Source organism: Gouania willdenowi, chromosome 4 (genome assembly GCF_900634775.1).
Source record: "Gouania willdenowi chromosome 4, fGouWil2.1, whole genome shotgun sequence".
NCBI lineage: Eukaryota > Metazoa > Chordata > Actinopteri > Blenniiformes > Gobiesocidae > Gouania > Gouania willdenowi.
In genome coordinates, this window is record NC_041047.1 from 18,874,473 (window position 1) to 18,894,716 (window position 20,244).

Consider the following 20,244-nt stretch of genomic DNA (forward strand, 5'->3'; position numbering starts at 1 on the left):
CAGGGCCTTGAGGAACTCCGGGCGGATCTCATCCACCCCCGGAGCCCTGCCACCGAGGAGCTTTTTAACCACCTCGGCAACCTCAGCCCTAGAGATAGGAGAGCCCACTCTCGGGTCCCTGGGCCCTGCTTCCTGATTGGAAGGCGTGTCGGTGGGATTGAGGAGGTCTTCGAAGTATTCCCCCCACCGATCCACAACGTCTCGAGTCGAAGTCAGCAGAGCACCATCCGCACCATACATAGTGTTGACGGTGCACTGCTTCCCTCTCCTGAGATGCCGGATAGTGGTCCAGAATCTCTTCGAGGCCGTCCGGAAGTCGGTCTCCATGGCCTCGCCAAACTCCTTCCATGTCCGGGCTTTTGCCTCGGCGACCGCCGTAGCTGCACTTCGCTTGGCCCATCGGTACCTGTCTGCTGCCTCCGGAGTCCCACAGGCCAAAAAGGCCCGGTAGGACTCCTTCTTCAGCTTGACGGCATCCCTCACCCCCGGTGTCCACCAACGGGTTCGGGTATTGCCACCACGACAGGCACAGACTACCTTGCGACCACAGCACTGATCAGCCGCCTCCGCAACAGAGGCACGGAACATGGCCCACTCGGACTCAATGTCCCCCGCCTCCTCCGAGACATGGTTGAAGTTTTCCCGGAGGTGGGAGTTGAAGCTCCTTCTGACGGGAGACTCTGCCAGGCATTCCCAGCAGACCCTCACTATACGTTTGGGTCTGCCAGGTCTAACCGGCATCCTCCCCCGCCATCGGAGCCAACTTACCACCAGGTGGTGATCAGTTGACAGCTCTGCCCCTCTCTTTACCCGAGTGTCCAAGACATGCGGCCGCAAGTCCGATGACACGACTACGAAGTCGATCATCAGCTTGGACATGGTGTTTGTTATGGACAATTTGTGACGAGCACAGAAGTCCAACAACAAAACACCGCTCGGGTTCCGATCAGGGGGGCTGTTCCTCCCAATCACACCCCTTCAGGTCTCACTGTCGCTGCCAACGTGAGCGTTGAAGTCCCCCAGCAGAACGAGGGAATCCCCAGAAGGAGCACTCTCCAGTACTCTAAGGAATCCAAGAAGGGTGGATACTCCGAGCTGCTGTTTGGCCCATAGGCACAAACAACAGTCATGATCCGTCCCCCCACCCGAAGGCGGAGGGAGGCTACCCTCTCGTCTACCGGGGTAAACTCCAACATACAGGCACTAAGTCGGGGGGCAAGAAGTATAGCCACCCCGGCGCGGCGCCTCTCACCATTGGCAACTCCAGAGTAGAAGAGAGTCCAACCCCTGTCGAGAAGACTGGTTCCAGAGCCCTTGTTATGTGTCGAGGTGAAACCGACTATATCTAGTCCGAACTTCTCCACCTTGCACCCAAGCTCAGGCTCCTTCCCCACCAGAGAGGTGACATTCCACGTCCCTAACGCTAGCTTCTGTAGCTGGGGATCAGATCTCCAAGGCCCCCACCCTGGACGACTGCCCAATCCACACTGCACCGGCCTCACATGATCCCTCCTGCGGGTGGTGGGCCTACGGGAGGGCGGGCCCACGTCGTCCTTTCGGGCTCTGCCCGGCCGGGGCCCGTGGGCAAAGCCCCGGCCACCAGGCACTCGCACTCGAGCCCCAACCCCGGGCCTGGCTCCAGGGTGGGGCCCCGGTAGCGCCAATCCGGGCGACGTGAACTGCCTTTGTTTTTTAATATACATATATGGCTATTGAACCACTCTTAGTCGGACCCGTCACCTGGGACCTGTTTGCCTTGGGAGACCCTACCAGGGACATTAAGTCCCCGACAACATAGCTCCCAGGATCATTCGGGTACTCAAACCCCTCCACCACGTTAAGGTGGTGGTTCATGGAGGAGCCTAGAAATATGTGTAAAAAGCAATTGAGGAAAATAGTGTTTTTTTTTTTTTTTAACAGTTAAAGGGTAAAAACGGCTGCCATCATGTGATATAAGCATGGAAAAACTGAGCCCTGGGAAATACTGCAGAGTTTCATAGAATGTGTGTATTTTGGAGGGACTGAGAATTCTACAACTGAACTTTTGTGCTTTCTCCTGCTGGCCAAATTGGATGCTCTAAGGCAAATGTGTCAAATTCAAAGCGTGAGGGCCAAATCCGGCCTTTTGGAGCATCCAATTTGGCCCCTCGGGAGAATGTAAAATCAACAAAGAACATGAATCATTGTGTAAACTACTTATTCAGTTGTAGATATGTTTCCCTAAAAACACATTCAATATAACCTCTGTGTATGCAGCGCCTGTAGTTTTCACTTGCTTAGATCACATGATGGCAATCGCAAAATTGAAAAAACACGTTTTCCTCAAAGTATTTCACAAAAATTCCATAAAAATGGATTAAAAAAAAAATCAAAGAAAGATCCTCCAGGAAGTGCTTGGATTATGTTGGTGCCTTACATACTTTACGTATCATTTATATGTGAAAGTGCAAACTAGAGCAAACCCCCTAAAAATCCGTGGCCCACTAGAGATCAAACAGCTCCATATTTGGCCCCTGAACTAAAATGAGTTGGATACCCCTGCTCTAAGGGGCCACATTTGTTCCCGGTCCTTGGGTTTCAGATGTGCCTTTGTGGTTAAACTAAATTTCCTCTCTCGTTACAGCCGACGTGGAACAAAGTGAGGAGGCAGAGTGAGTTTTAAAAATAACAGTGGTTTATAAAACCCAGATAAGACAGATCAACAAAGTGTTCACAGAAATACAAATACCATCAGAAAAGCCATGGTAGGACAGCGCAATACACACACACACACATACACCACATATACAAACTACTCTGTAAAAGGGACCTAAAACATGGCAAGAGCATTATTTGACTTTAATGTCTTGGAAAATGACATTTAGCAATGTATTTATTCAATGTTTTCTGAGCGTGAACCACAGTCTACCAAACTACAGACACATACTTTGCTAGTTCAGATAAAAAGTACAAAGAACATCGAGGGAGGAAACACACACGTCAAACACTTTTAACATCTTGAAGGCTTCAGAGAGCGGAGAAAACTAAATATTCTCTGGTTTTCCCTCACACACACACACACACACGTCGTACATATAAACCCTGTTTTTATTCCCATCAGCAGGACACACACACTGTGAATGGACACTGAAATGTTTGATTTTCTCACAGAGAAGCACCTCCATGTTCACCCAGCAACGTCAGGGTGAGTCCTCTTTCTCAGTCTGTTTACAACACATGAACCATCCACAATATCAACAACATGCACATTCACAAATGTACACCATCAGTCCTCCATCAGGCCTGGACTGTAGTACAGTACAAGCTTTAGGAGATGACAGGAATAATCAACAGGATACATTTACATTCTCAGTGGCTCTTTTTCTTCTTTGTTTATCTTTATACAAGCACAGTTCAACACATGTACAGGTGAAAGGTGCACTAGGCCTACACAACACGGCAAAATGCAAAACGCGACGTCCATCATTGTCGGTGACTGGCTACATGGATTACTCCTCCTATACACGCTGGGTCAAATAAATTAGGATCTATATACAGTGTAAAATAAAAGCAGCATGCATGCAAGACCTTAGAACTAAAGTATGTGCAGTAGCTTTTGGAGGTTCACTGAATTATTTCCTCTTCGCGTTATTTTGCTGATCCATGCGTGTGTTATGGGTCCCCGTGAGAAGAAAAAAAAAAACAATTATGTGGCCAACTCAGCTTGTTTGAGACGTTCAAAGCACAGAAACCACAAACCACTTTATAATGTGTGGTTGGTATCCAGAATAACGCCTCACAAACCTTTCTATTTAAAAGGTCTGTGTTTACAATCAGTTTTACTAAGTTTTTATTTGATTTTAATTTTTTTTTTTAAGTAAAAACCATGAACAAGAACATCAATCAAAAGGGAGATACAGTCATTTTAGGGTTCAGGCCTGGACAGGGTTCTGAGGATTCACTTATATTGGCAAATAGTCATTGTGACTTTCTATTGTTGATTATACATCAGAATTATTAGACAAAAAGGACATTTTATTTGAACCGTAAAAACATTTGTCAAATAACAGACACTCTTCCCACTTACAAAGGCCCACGTGATTTAAAAAAAAAAAAAAAAAAAGCTAGAGATATCCGTGTAAACTGTGGAGATGAACAGATATTATAAAGGTGTCAAACATCACACCTGACAGATGGTCTCAGCTCTTATTGTGGCACTAATTATAACATTACAGTGCATCATATTTGATGCATATTAAAGATTTACTTCAAAAAGCACAAAAATCCCTCTCAGTCCATTACACGCTTTGTTCCAACTACACAATATTTACATCTTAGTTTTATTTTTTTATTTTGCTGCTTTTGGTTAATGGTAATTTTTCATTTTACTGTCTGTAAGAATATAAACGGTTTAGTTTATACAACCTTTAAGAAACATTTTGTGATTTAATTTTCCTTTAGTTTAGTATTTTAGAATGTTTTGTTTCTTTTTTTCTTATGCAAAAAATTAGTGTACTGACAAAACTTAATTTAAAAAAAAAAAAAAAAAGAGATAAAAGGTTACATTTTAAATTGAAATCAGCTTTTTAAATTTAAGGGTCTCATTGTTAACCAAATATTAAGTTAATGCCATTCAGATGAATTACTGGTTGGGTAAAAATGAACAGATACGTATTTGCCTGCCGTGTCACACTTTTTACTTTTTATTGATGTAATTGTGCATGTAAATATTCTTCTTTATTTTATTAAACCCAACCAATTTATTATATTAGAGAAATATCTGAAGCCAAATATTTGTTTAAGGCACAGATACATTAAAACACAGAGTTTGGCTGTAGAATCAGCTGATTTATGGCTTTTGGTTTATACCTTTGTCCTCTGCTTGTTGGTCACATGACACTGGACCTTTGATGGATGTCGTTGCCTTTTGTAAACTTTTATGAATCTGTTTAGATCGTTTGTGTGTCTACGTCAGAGAGAAGTAGTGTCAGACACACAGTGGTCAGCAGATCAATAGAAAACCTCCGCACAGTCACATGAAGAGAAACAACAAAGCAACACATGCATATTATCTGCAGTTATTAGGGCACTTAGAAACAACATGGAACATTAGAAATTCACACTAATATGAAACGAACGGGAACTTTATGTCTAATCATTCTCGTATTAAAGTGTGGCACCAGTTTGAACAAGTAAAACATTCAGAAATGTTACAAAATACACGAGCAATCATTGAGAGGATGTTAGAACTACAGTAGAGTAATAAAGTACGTCCACATCTTAATATAATACAAAGAAACCTCACAGGCTATAAACGTTTGACTCAAAACACCATTTTTACAGTATAAATAGATGTTCTCCTGTGTTGTTGTTGTTGTTGTTGTGTATTAAATGCAATTTCCCTGCAAGGTTGTGATTGCACATAAATATATAAATCAACGAAACCAGAAAAAAAGTATAAAAAGAATCAACGAGTTGAAAGCAGTTGATTTCCTTTGATATGCTGAGTCCAGAGTGTTCAGTCTCTTATTATTGGCTTTGTCTGTTTCCTGTTGATCCAGGTGTGGATTTAAAGGCGTGTAAACAGTCGACGCAGCTTCATTTAAACAAATACAACATTAACGAACAAATAAACAATAAAAATACTAAATAAGTCCGTCTGAAAGAAGGAGAGGACGATCCCTGGGCAGTGTGCACGTTTCCTTTGATCTGTGTGACGTTAATGATAACACTCTACGTTTGTGCTTCAGCAGGTTTTTTGTTTGTGTTTATCTACAAAACGACCAGACACACTAACACTGGTGGAAAAGCTGAGGTAAGTTGTAGAAACGTGAGGAAAATCCTCACTGATTAGTTTAAAACTGCAGCTAAAATCTACACAAACAGCAGAAAAGTGAATTCAGGTTCAGCGTTAGTGAATCTGGTCCTTATACATGACGTGTGTGTGCGTGTGTGTGTGTGTGTGTGTGTGTGCGTGACAGCACTATGGATTCAGTTGAAGGCCTCGTCATCCGTATCATCAATCAGAACCTTTGTGTCTTTCTTTGATCTGAAAAGAAAGATTCATAATAAAGGCCTTGTTATTTTTTTTTGCAATAATTATTAAAAAAAATGTATTGTTTGTTTGTCTGGTTTATTAACAGTAGCTGTTTTTGGCCACTTTAGCTTATTTTTGGGTACAAACAGTTGTAGCGTTATTATCCTGCTATATAAACAATGAAAAAAAACTAAAAATGATGCAACCCTAATCTGATTAATAAATACTGTGAAAATACAAACGACTAAACATGTTCAGAGCAAACATTTATTGGTCCCTGAATAATTTGGTTTTAGTCTTGATTTTTAATAAAGCAATTAAGAATAGACTTTATTAATCTATTTTCCACAAATAATAATTAGGGGAAAACAATTTAGACTCCATTGAAGGGTTGTTGTAATTTTAACATAAAAAAATGCTTCTTTTTTTTGTTGAAGAAGCAGGTTTGCAGGTTTTTATGGAAGCCCTTTTCCGCCACTAAAAAAAATAAAAAATCACCAAGAAAAGTCATAATTATGAGATAGTAAAGTCATAATTATGAGATAGTAAAGTCATAATTATGAGATAGAAACATTTTTAGCCCTGTCTAAAGTAGTCTTTGATAGTCTTATCAGCCATCTCTCTGTGTCAGCTCACCACATGAACAAGCTGCTGTAAATGTGTCTAAGTATCTCATAATAATGACTTTTTTTCTCATAATTATGACTTTCTATCTCATAATTATGACTTTGTTTCCCATAATTATGACTTTCCTTGGTGATTTTTTTTTTTAGTGGTGGAAACGGGCTTCTGCACATTATGAGGCTGCATAAACACCTGTAGCCACCAGGGGGCACTACAGCTACATGTTTTACACTCACCACTATCTTGTATCTTGTGTATTATTGCTATTGTGTGTAAGTAATAACTTCTGCAAGGTTTCACCTAAAACATCAGCTCAATTTGTTGTTAAACATGCCACAGTATGAAATGGGTAGGTTTATATTTTTATCACTTTTCTGAATCTATGACGTCACCTTTTTGTCATTAAAAAAAGTACAAACTTCTACAGTTAACTCTGCTATTTTTAAATCCTAATAAGTGTGTGTGTGTGTGTGCGTCAGCTCTTACTGTGAGGAGGACAGTAGAGGGCGACGCAGAGTCAGGCTGTAGGACCGTTTCCTGTTCTTCTTCCCAGAGCGGTTCCTGACTCCATCCTCCTGGTCCATCATCTGCTCCAGCAGCGTCTGGTCGTCAGCGTTGAGCGGTGCCACTGAGATGTCCCGAACCGCACGAAACTCACCGCAGTTATTCAGGTGCTCGTTCTCCAGTCGGAAGAAGTTCCACACGAAGCGCCTACGGCAAGAAACGTGAGTGAGGAGCTGTGAGTCTCAGATTTGGAGAAAGGGGTACAAAGTGTGGTCTGAAGGTGTTCTTTAAATAATCAGAATTTAAAATGATTCAGATTATACCAGTGTGGAATTAAAAGCTTTTATCTTTCTTTACAAACGCAACAATCAAACATGTCTTACAACGCAAACACTCAAGAAGATTAAAACTTCTAATAACTCTGTATCCAATACATCCTGGACCTTTAGTGTGACGTCTTTAGGAAAGTCCCAAACTAAATGTTTATTTTATTGTTTGTCTGTTAGCAGGATTACGTAAAAAGTGTGTAACAGACTTTGACAAAACTTTAATAGTATAGATAGAGTGCACACCATGGAAGATTCCAGTAATTTTTTATAGTCATTTATACTGATTCTGGATCTGTTTGAATAATTAAAAAATCCATATCTCATTTTGTAATGTATTGTATGTCGTTGGCTAGTTCTTCAAGTTTCATCTGGATCGGATCCGGATTGCGCATTTAATCGTGATTTTTCTCCAAAAATTGGGGTGTTCATACATTTAGACCTACTGTATTGTTATTAGAGAACAGAAATTTCTTCCAAGCCTTTAAAGTGTTAATGATTATGGTAGAAAATGACAATATCACCTATATCAATATATGTTTTTTATAGCTTATTTTGCATTAAAATACTCGTCATAGGCGTCGCTGCTTTCACTACTCCTCAGAACAGCATGAAAAGCACAGTTGGATAGATTTCTGAATGCGTCCTAACCCAGACTTTCGCCAAAACAAGCCACACTACAGAACTCACTCACACGTGCTGTCCTTTATTGGAAATAAAGCTGAAAGTGGAACATATTGTGCAGCTGTTTGTTAATAAATGTGCCTGTGTGGCATTTTGTATGAGCAAAATTAACCCAGAATTGTTTTTTTCTGGAAAGACTTTAGTTGAATTAAAAATATCAAGGGTTATATTGTTTATTGTCATTTTGAGTTTTGGTCAACATTGCCCAGCCCTAATGGTACCATGATCAGTATCACTGACCCAGATAACTGCCAATATCTGGATAATAGGGTATTTGGCTCTTGGCATAGGTTAATACCATGGACCTATTTACACATGATGTGAATTTAATCCCAATCTGGAGAATTCTCCAGGCTTAAAGGTGCAGTCCGTAACTCTTATAAAAAGAGATTTTTTGTCATATTTACTAAAGCTGTCACTATTTAAGGACAGCTTTACATCAAACTAGTAGTTTGTGTGAAAACAACAGACTCATTGAGTCCCCCCTGCTGCTCCTGCAGCCTTTGGCAGATTGCCAGAATGCACCGCGACTGAGCAAAAAGAACCATTCAGAGTCAGGATTGCTGTCTGACAGCTGTTGCTCACAGGCCCCGCCCCCTTTCTGCCGTGGCCAAAACACAGCAATGCTCACAGCAAGGTAGTACCTGGAGCGCTGTCTTTTCTACCATGTATGGTCTGGAGGAGTAGAAGATGGAATTGCTGACTTGCTTGAAAGGTAATTCCTGCTGCTTGATTTACATTATGTTTGATCTGTAATTGTTACACTAGAACTCTGTGGTGCATGTGTTGTTTGTTCGTGTGCGCTCTGCTCTCACTGCAGTCTCCGTGTGGGCTGCTGTGAGTGACACTGTGTTGTTGCTGCTGCTGCTGAGGTGTGTGCACATTGAGAGAGAGAGAAGCGCTGCAGTAATACGCTTTTAAACAGAGCATGTTATATTACTGTGATGTTGCTGCTAATGATAGCTTGTTAGCTCCTCTGTGGGAGGGACTTTGGAGGCAGAGCAAGAGAGCAGCAGAGAGGGAGGGGGGATCTGAAAGTTATGGACTGCACCTCTAAGTGTCTCCCATTCATTTAGTCATTCTGCAGGGTTCATGACTCAGTCGACCAACCTGAACACCTCCAGTGGAGCCAGCACAGTGGCCACGATGTCGCCCACAGAGTGGCTCTTTGTCATGGTGGTCAGAGAGATCTGGAAGGTCCAGGCAAAACGGAGGATCACATCTTCAATGATGGCACAGTAGTAGTAGGCCTGGGAGAGGAGACAGGATGAAGCTCTGTGTGTGTGTGTGTGTGTGTGTGTGTGTGTGTGTGTGTGCGTGTGTCTGTCTCACCTTGTGTGGGTAAACTATCTCCTCTCTCAGGAAGGTGTTTTCTCCAGCTGCAGAGTCAAACAGTCCCCAGTCCATACGTAGATCCCAGATCAGTGTGTACAGAGAGCTGATGGTGGAGAAGACGATCAGCATGTAGAAGAACATGTCAGCGTCTGTGTGTCCTTGTTCTGAAATCAAACACAAGGACATCCACTCAGTCACATCACATTTTCAGCTCAGGTCAGAAAAAGAAGAATGTAGCAGTAAATAAATAAATAAATCTGTTGATCCTTGTCCACTAGAGGGAGCTGTGTTGTCATGGGTAACCACTACCCAGCAGTCATTGTTATCAACACATTCACACGGAGATTTAAACACTTTTAACCATCACACACACACTTATCATCACATGATTTGATAAAGCAGAGTGTTAGAATATGACCTTTATGCCCTGTATTCACTCACACTATTTACATTTTTTTCTGAATTATATTTCTTTGTTGTCATCACTGTATTTGCTCCTGTTGTTTATTCTTGTTTCTTGAGAAGCACTTTTAAATAAAATGTATTATTATTATTATTATTAGTAATAATAATGTTAAAGTTGTACTAACTCTAAACTTATAAATCAAGGCAAGAAAATGTATTTGTTTATCGCATTTCATACACAAGGCAATTCAATGTGCTTTACATGATCAAAAAGTGCAAAAGAAAACATTCAACAGCCGAAAAATCAATAAGAAAATTAAAATAAGCTGTAAAAACATTTAAAATCATCAGCACATGTGTACAAATAGACTACTAAATTATAAATATTCTACACTAGAATCCTCTGAAAGAATTGTTGCCAGTATTAAATAAGATGTCAGTGACGCAGGGAGAGAAATGCATTCATTTATTCTCTGTTCTTTATCTTAATTAATCTAAAAAAAAACTATTTTGAATTAAATGAGTGATAAACATAGTTTGATGGACCAGTTAATGAGCAAACTGAACTAATGAGCGAAAATTATTATAATGTGGATATTATTTTTGGTTTCTAATGTTTAATTTATGACCACTAACCATCCGCGGTACCTCCATCTGTCTCAATGCACCATGTTCTTTATAAGCAAACAATACATAACAATTTATTTGCTGATTGAGTTTGACTTTTTAACCAGAATATTGATAAACACACAAAACCTCAGCCTTGTATTTACAGGTGGTGTTTTTTCTTTGAATAATTTTAACATTCATCTCCATCCCCACACATTATTTTAAGAGTCTTTAAACTAACAGTTAAAAACAGTGTCAAGCATAAAAGTCAAAGCTGAGGGTGGAGAAGGAGGAAGCAGGGTCATCATGTCAGGTCAGAGGTCACATGATCTCCGTAATTTTATTGCATTTAATTTATTTAAGTGAACGACTACAGCTGGTATACGCATTGCATTCCTGCATTAACCTTGCTGACACAGCACAATGGTGACATCTAAAATAGGGATGTCCCGATACACCTTTTTCACTTCCGATACGATACCAATGTTGCAGTCTTCAGTGTTGGCCGATAACGGTATCAATCCGATCCGATATCAGCACGAATCATTCATACTTTTGACTTATTTTGCAGTGTGGAATGTTAGAAAAGGCGTGATCGTCTGATGTTACTCACACAGAAAACAATAGTCAACAATTCAGGTTCACTTCAGTTATAGGAACAACTGAGGGCGGAGACAGAAACAACAAGAACTTATCGGAGCGCTTATATCCGAGATTTTAGATGCAGTCCGATAAAATCCGATAATTGTTTTCTGACTGATATCGGACCAATGTCTGATATCATTATCGGATTTGGACACCCCAATCTAAAATTCTACATAATTCATGTTGGCAAGTCTGCAATGTGCATGTGAAATGCACACATATGGTACATTAAGTAGCAATGAGCACCTTGACTTAAACCATATCATTTAGTCATTTCTACAGGCCATTTAGAGATCGATATGTAACAAACCCAAATGTAACAACTTTTTGCCCAAAATGTAACAAGTTGTTCCATAATGTAATGACGAACCAAACATGTCCGTTATTACATTTTGTGCAAAAAGTTTACTTAAAGTTTTATACATAAGGCTGACATTACGCTGTCATCATTATTACATGATACCTGTCATTAGCATGAATAAGGTGTCATGAAGGTTGTCATTAAGTGTGGTTTGTTACCCTCACCCCTAACCATACCTAACCCCACCAGATCCCTTCAACTAACCCAAAAAATGCCAACATGGCTCCAAAGGTGTCATAATTTAGCAAACAACACTTAATGACAGCCTTCATGACACCTTATTCATGCTAATGACAGATAATAACAGCGTAATGTCAGCCTTAGAAATAAAACTTCAAGTAAAGTGTTCGCAAAAGTTGTTACAATATTGAACAGTTTACATTTTGGTTTTTATTATATTTTTATATCGGGCTCTAACAAGGCCACAAAAGTAAAATCAGTCTAACTTGTTTGTCTAACATAAAGACCTTAAATCCGAAAGGTAAAGACCTTAAAATGGAACATAGAACCTCATAGTAAACAGGTAGCGTTGCTAACCTCAGCACAGGATCAAAGCACACATGTTACCTGTGATGTAATAACGGTGCTGATCATTAGGTCTGATTAGTGTAATGTCAGTGTGTGATAAGGAGTCCCATAGCAGCGCCTCAATGTCTTTGTGATGGGATCTGCTTGTTTCTCTGTGGGTGCCTGGTGGCTCCTCACAGCGTCACATATACACACACACACACACACACACACACACACACACACACACACACACACACACAGAGGCTTCTATATTCGTCTTAGTCACCGCTTCTTCCTGCTCGCAGCCAACGAGACGCCAGGGACTCTGAGCGGGAACAGCTTTAACAGAGAATTACTGCCGTACTGCTCTGTTAACTGCTGCGTCCATTGTGCTGTTTGCTGCTTCAGCTGAGCGATGGCATGGAAGTGTTCCCTACGGCCTCAGTTAGCTCCACAGCACTGGATTATACTCAGTCCTCAACAACAATAACAACACATGATCCGTCCATTAATGTTAATTCCTCAGCTTGTTAGGGAAAAAAGAAGGTTCGTCAGTCTGTAACTGGACCTTTCGGACATATGTGTCAAACTCATGGCTCGGGGGCCAAATCTGGCCCTTTGGAGCATCCAATCCGGCCCGCAGGAGAAAGTAAACATGACAGAGAAAACATGAATCATTGTGGAAATGAAACTCATCTAAATATTCTTCAATTTTCCACAAATGATTACATAATAATTCCCTTTATTAAATACAACTTGGTCACAAAATCTAGGAAATTTAAAGTAAAGATCCTGTTGGGACTGATATTTATCACCTGTTGCTTGCATATTGTCAGTTTCTTACATATTTTGTATTTTCTGTACACATAAAAATGCAAACTAAGGCAAAATAGTGTTGAAATGACTTGTTTTCCCGCATATAATCAATGGCCCACCTGAGATCAAACCCCTCCATATTTGGCCCCTGAACTAAAATGAGTTGGACACCCCTGCATTAGGAGATCACTGATTGGATGCTCAGTACAGGTTTCTGCTTGTTGTCACACTCACTCAATCTCTTGACCACACACGCGCACACACACACTGAATATATTCACACCCACCTAACAGGTAAAAAGTAACACTTCAAATCTTGACGACGGTAACAATGTTTCAATTAGGGATGGTCACTCTCAGCTATCTATATGACGACTCATTCATCTCCATGGCAACCAAATTAATCAAGAGATGATTGAAGCCAGTAACAGCAACCATGTTACACACTATTTTCTGCATTTGTTGCCTCTCTATCCAAGCTGTAATCACTTGTTGCACTTACTAAGGCACATGTGTCAAACTCAAGGCTTGGTGGCCAAATTTGGCCCGTTCGAGAAGGTGGAAATAATAGAAAAAACATAGAACATTTTTAAAATGATCAACTAATTCAGTTGTAGATATCTCAGCCCCTCAGAATACAAAAAGTCAGAGCTACAGTTTTCTTATTTCACAAGTCATTGTTGAAGAAACTGAGAATTTTTCCAAACTCTGGCAAATTTTCCTCAAATAATATCATGAAATTTCCATAAATTCCCCAAATAAATTTTAGGTGAAATGTATTGTTTATACTTAGTTTATAAGTGGAAATACAAGCTTAAGTTTAAGCTTAAAGCTTAAGCTTAAGCTCCATATTTGGCCCCTGAACTAAAATGAGTTTGAGTCACGACATCAAAGGATAAAAAAGCATCAGAATGAACGCTTAGCTTATCCCTGTGGTAACTTTTCTAACACCTCCAACATAAAATGCAAGAAGTTCAAAGAAAAAAAACAACTATCAAGCGTGACTCAAATGCTGCACAATTTACAGCTCCAACTACTAAGTAGTGCAGTGCATTCATAAAAAACAGCTATTTCCACTGCAGTCTTAAAATGTTGTTTATCCCGTTGCTATTCAAAGTCAATGACTAACTATATCTGTTTATTTTAACCTGATAAACCACATCCGAACATTTTAAATCTATGGTTTATTTAATAAACATGACAGACCTTTAGCTGTAGACTGTATCCAGGGTCAGTGTTGTGTTTAGCATAAGCAGAGGGGAAATAGAGTTCAAGGAGTCAGAGGAGGAGATTTGACTCAGAGCTTCTATTTGTGTGTGTGTGTGTGTGTGTGTGAGAGAGAGAGAGAGAGAGAGATCATGATGATAAACGAGCAGTCGGTTTATGAAATGAAGCTGTAAAATATGTCAGTCCTTCACTCATCTTTACAGCCCAGCCCTCTCCTCTCCTCACATTTTTCTTACAGATACCGTTGCCTTGAACAGAAAATATCTCACAGTCAGCATAAAATGTAATGAGCTCTTTGTTCAGGGTCACTTTAGCGACATCAGTGTGACACACTGAAGAATGCCTTTAAATCCACAAAGTTGAGTCTTTGTGTTAAAGTGATACAGACAAAATATTCTCTAAGCAAAAGCTGTTTTACTCTGCGTTTGCTTTTAAACTAGATTAATGTTGACAGTATAAATTAGCTTAATGTCCTCTGCATCTAAAACAGCATTAAGGCTCAAGCTACTGCACATTACCATGAGCCTGTATTGATCCACAGTAAAGCATCTGCCTCAGGGTCAGGACTCAACTCCTATTTTCCTGGATTTGAAAATACGGAAGCAGGAAGTCATCATTTCTCACTTTACAGGCTTGAGAGAATCTTCTGATATTACTGTTACATTACAGCATCCCGTCTGTTGTTCACTACACTGAACCCTCCATTAGTCCGTGGACAGCAACAATATATCACTAAGTAATGCAATGCCAAAGCCCTGCATGTACACAGAATTGATAAGGAAATTTCAAGCCAATGAAATTTTTTTAAACTCAAATCATGATGTCAGCGAGGAAATAAAGTCAAAGTCAGTTTGTTGCAATGATTTTCACATTGTTTTGGTATTTTTTGTTAACATAAAAAAGTTTAGTGTTAACCCTGATGTTATCACATGACATGACATGACATCACATACCCTTTACTTCCCACAATCCCATGTGTCACTTAAAATTGCTGGTAGAGTTTTCTTATTTGGCCAATGAAGTACACATATTTTACACTTAATTCTGCTTGTTTGTTTGTTTGAAAGGACAAAGTGCTCAAAAGGAGTAGGCAGAAGTTCATGGAACTTATAGGTGCCTACAACTCCTTCACAAAATCACATTTGAAACTTCACATTTGGTGTTTCAATATGTAAGAATACTATACAAACATATACAGTGCATATACATACATACTTTTTATTGTTTATGTTCGTTCGAAACAAAAAGTTATGGAAAAAATCAACCAGAATATTTTCTTTTTTATTGTTTATGTTCATTTGTAACAAAAGTAATGAAAAAATAAACCAGAATATTTTCTTTTTTTATTGTTTATGGTTGTTCGAAACAAAAACTAATAGAAAAAATAAACCAGAATATTTTCCTCTTTTTCGTTTATGGTTGTTTGTAACAAAAAGTAATGAGAAAAATAACTATAGGTTACTTTCATAACCCCAGTTCTATGAGTAATATGAGTGAGATGTCTTACTATGGGATGTCGCCTCTGCTACATTCCTCAGAATACCTATTTCACTTTGCCAATCCTGATTGGCCCGTGAAGCGCATCAGTCCGATAGAAGAACCTCCCACTTCCTATAAGAGGAGGGGATGAACAGGTTTCTTAGTAAGCAAACCTCTTCTCCTTGTTCGAGAAAGAAGGGCAGTCTGGTGAGACATCTCACTCATATTACTAATAGAACCGGGGTTATGAAAGTAACTTATAGTTCTATTTCATAATATTTCGTGAGATGTCTACTATGGGATATGGAAACTCCCGTAGTGCAGACAAGCTTACCACGCATCACCAGCCCAGGGGGCAGGAGCCTGCTTACATCAGGACAGTAAGAGGACAAACGTGAGGGGCGAGGACCAGCTCGCCGCCCCACAGACGTCCTGGACAGACACTCCCCTGAACAAGGCCCAGGATGTGGCAAGTCCCGTAGGCGGCTGCAGACCCTGACTTGAGTAAGCCAAAGCAATAGCCTCCACTACCCAGTGTGACAGGCATTGCTTTGAGACAGGCTTCCCCTTACACGGGTTGACACAGGAGACAAACAGCTTATCGCTCCTCCTGAGGGCCCTTGTCCTGTCCATATAAGTGCGGATCGCACGAACAGGACACAACAAATGAAGCCGCTGCTCACCCTGTGAGGCAGAAAAGGCCAGCAGGTCAATGGGAGAACATGAGCCCACCACCTTAGGCACAAAGGCCAGGTTGGGTCTCAGAATGATCCTCGCATTACCTGGGGAAAGGGAGGGATGCAACATCCATTTCCCGTAAATCGGCGTGCCCTTGATGTCCCGGAGAGACGGGAGGAAGTGGATCAGCATGAGAAACACCGCTGACAGTTCCAAGTAATTTATGTGAGAGCACTGGAGGGCCGCATTCCAGCGGCCCCTCACAGATCTGTCCTTGTGAACTCCAGCCCAGCCTGACAGGCTGGCGTCCATGGAGATCACGTTCCTGTCTGTGACAGTGTCCAAGGGCACTCCATCCGTCAGGAAGCCGGGCGCCTGCCAGTGAAGCAGAGCTGCGCTGCACCCTGGCATAACCAAAACCCTCCGTGTGCCATGACGCACAGGGTTCAGCACAAGTGAGGCCACCCACAGCTGGAATTTCCTCATGCGCAGGCGGCCCAGATGGATCACGAGGATGGCCGAAGCCATCAACCTGAGTAACCAAAGACATAACTAAATTGAACAGAGCACCTCTGTCGGAACAGAAAAAAAAAACACGCTCTGAATGACCTCACTCGCTCCGCTGACAGGTGCACGGTGAAAGGCACAGAGCGCAGGAACAGTCCCAGGAAGACTATCTCCTGGGAAGGGGATAACACGCTTTTCTCCACGTTCACCATGAATCCGAGATTGGACAGGTGATGCAGCAGGATGCGCATATGCGTCCTGGCCTCTGCTCCGACTGGGCCAGGAGCAGCCAAATATCCAGGGGTGAGAGAGGAAAGAGGTCAGGCCGATTTTTTCTTTCTCGGTGCCTGCGCACGCTGGGACTGCTGCACTGGTGCAGCAGCAGCTGGGGCTGAGGATTTCCTCTCTCGCCAGGCAGACGGGTCCTGCTTTGGTTGCGGAAGCGGGGCGGAGGGTCTCAGTGTCTTGACCAGCGGAACCTGGGGAGGAAGCAGTGGGGCCGTTCTCGGACGCACAGGCAGAGACATGAGCAGAGGTTTCCTAGGGAGGCACAGGTGCAGAGCCTCATCCTCTCTCTTCTTCGCTTCGCAGCGCCGCTGCATGGAAGATAGGGCTGAGCCGAAAATCTCCTCGAAAATGATGGGAGCATCCAAGATGTTCCATCAAATTCTCCACAGTCAATAACAAGGACATCCTCGTCAGGGGAGAGATAACTGCCAGGTTCAGGTGAGCGCCCCAGCTGAAGCCGTGAACAGCAGTAGTTTCCATGCAGACCGTCTTCAATGCGTCCACCGCGACTGTGTCGTGTGTGGAGGAAGATGGGCTTTGCTCGGGTCTCAGAAGCCACGCTAGTCTCCTGTGGAGGCACCGGGCGCTGACACATTGCTTGCAGGAGGCCAGGAATTTGATGGCCATCCGGGTATGCTGGAAGCCCAGGCACCCGGAGCAGGTTCTCGTGTCTGTCCTTGCTGGATATTTTTCCACCGCATGGACAAAGACAAGCCACGACGCATCCCCTTCCCTCGGTCAGAGAAGCCTTGTCTTCCATGGCTGCTGATGCATGCAGGATAGCAGGTGGTTTAGCTAGCGCTACCACGTGGCGGCTAGCAGGGATGCAGGACAGCGTGTTCCGGAGCGTCCAAGACGTCGGAGACAGCATCACCTCTTAACAGCAGCTGGGTCGCTGAAGTTCCTCAGCTCGTATACCGTGGCGTTGGCCTAGGAGGGAGACCAACATGCGCAGGAGTCCGGGGGCGTCGAGGGCCGTGGTCTGGGACGCCAGCTATGGTGAGCTGGGGTTTGTGAGTTTTGGTCTTACGGCACAGAGCTAGCAGCGGAGCTGTCAGCATAGTGAGAGCTTCGGCTGTCTGCGGCAGCGAAGGACAGCATTTCACCATGCGGAGCGAGGTAAGAGCTGTTAAACCGTGAAATAAGTATTCTGAGGAATGTAGCATAGGAGACATCCCATAGTGAGACATCTCACGAAATATTATGAAATAGAAACCAGAAAATTTTCCTTTTTTTTTGTTTATGGTCGTTCAAAACAAAAAGTAATGGAAAAAAATAAACCAGAAAATTTTCTTTTTTTAGCGTTTATGGTCGTTTGCAACAAAAAGTAATGGAAAAAACCCCCAGAATATTTTCTTTTTTTTGTGCATCCCACTACAGCTAGAAAAGTGTAACAATTGCTCTAAAAAACACAATTAATTTTGACAATTTTTCATTTTAGTCACTCACCAAATACAATTTAGTCTTTTAGTTTTGTTTTAGTTAAAATTAAATAGGAAATTAAATTGAAAAGGAAAACCAATGTCCAGATTTTCATCACATTTTTACTTGTCAGTTGATAAAGAACAGATTAAAAATGAACACTCATACACATGAGCTCAAATCAACATATTTTATCCACACATTCTTAAAGGCTTTCTTAGGAAGAGGAGATACTATAGTTCATAGAGTTACATCAGCACATTTAAACTTCGGGACATGAATGAAAACTATTGAGTCATTAATAAAAAAGTCCATGATTTACATGATGCGTTGATACAACCCGTGTTTTCCCATCCTGGAGCTAAATGTGTGCTTCCAGGAATCAGTGAGTAGGTGAGGCAGTGAGGTCACGCTGAAAGCAGCGGAGTCGTGATGAGGTTGCCAATGAACTCAACGTCCAATCACAGACAGCTGGACCTCTGCCAGCTGCTGACTGTCACTGGGAGTTCCTTTAACAGCTGGACTCAGCAGTGTGAACACGACACCTACCCACTGGCCTCTATGGCTAACCTGGTGGTCACAGCAGTGTGAAAACTCTCATTCAGGGTAGGGGTCAATTATAATTGTAATTGATAATTAGTTACAATTATGCCGTAGTTATAATTTTTATTGTAATTCAAAACATCTATTGCTGCCGTCATTAAATTGTAATTGAGTTTAGATAATTGACTTTGTAATTGTAATTACCATGAAAATTCTATTAAAATTGTCAATTATAATTTAACGCAAAACTGGGGACCCGCGTTACAGTTTTATGTACAGTTCTACACATATGTAGTTAACAATTATTAAAATGTTTCATATCAAGCTTTCCCACATTTTATCATAAAAAAAATTAAATGAGACAAAAATTAAATGACACAAAGAAGATGCCCACCCCAAAAATATTAAAACCTATATTTTAATTGATTAGGAAGCCTAACAAGGAAACCAATAGATAGGGAAGAAATGATATATATTTGTTTTTAGAGTATATATTATAGCTGATTTAGGACCTGTTATCATAAGAGAAGCTAATACAAGAAGAAGGTTACGTTTTATGGGGTTATTTATTTCAGGCTCAGTAATTGTAATTGAACTTAAGTAATTGAGAATCCAATTGTAATTGACTTTCTGAGGATAAAAAATAATTGGAAAAAATGCTGATCACTATAATCATATTTGACTTGTAATTGAACATGGATAATTGAAAACGTAATACAAAAAAAAGGAAAAAGAGAGAGAGAAAAAAAAAAGAGAAAAACCAGGGAAAAAACCCGAAAAATAGTAAAAAACGAAAAAATGAAAAAGAAAAAAGAGAGAAAAAAGGAAATTACGAAGGAAAAAAAAGAAAAGAAAAAAAACGGGAAATAAACTGAAAAACAACAAAATCGGGGAAAAAAGAAAATTAAAAAATAAATTGAAAATGTAATTGTAACTGAAAAAATGTAATTGACCTCAACCCTGCTCTCATTTGCACAACAATTCTGTACTTTTTGAATGCAGCTGTGGCCCTTTATGCATCATTAATATATTTTGGTGATATATAATTTAACATCCAAGTCTTTAATTACCAATCGAAGAACTCTCAGGTATCAAAACACAAATTTCTGAATGAGACACTTATAATATCGCCACAACAGGCAATTTGCTCAAATGGGCACTCAGCATGTACATCAGTATCTGTCTGACTGTTCCTCCTTCACTTAACTCAGGCTCCATTATCAAGCAGGATAAAAGACAGCTTCATAGAGAATAACGCATGAAGC

At 41.0% G+C, this 20,244-nt stretch overlaps 1 protein-coding gene across 1 annotated transcript in view; it reads right to left on the bottom strand.

Moving 5' to 3' along the window:
• Positions 1–2,652: 2,652 nt before the first annotated feature.
• The window catches only part of xpr1a (xenotropic and polytropic retrovirus receptor 1a), a 76,667-nt gene continuing 59,075 nt past the window's right edge, over positions 2,653–20,244 (bottom strand). The window contains exons 12-15 of the mRNA XM_028445105.1: positions 9,487–9,653; positions 9,265–9,404; positions 7,127–7,351; positions 2,653–6,028 (exon numbers count right to left, since the gene is read on the bottom strand). Coding sequence (XP_028300906.1) covers positions 5,971–6,028; positions 7,127–7,351; positions 9,265–9,404; positions 9,487–9,653 — 590 coding nt within the window. The 3' untranslated portion in view covers positions 2,653–5,970. The remainder of the gene's footprint in view (positions 6,029–7,126; positions 7,352–9,264; positions 9,405–9,486; positions 9,654–20,244) is intronic.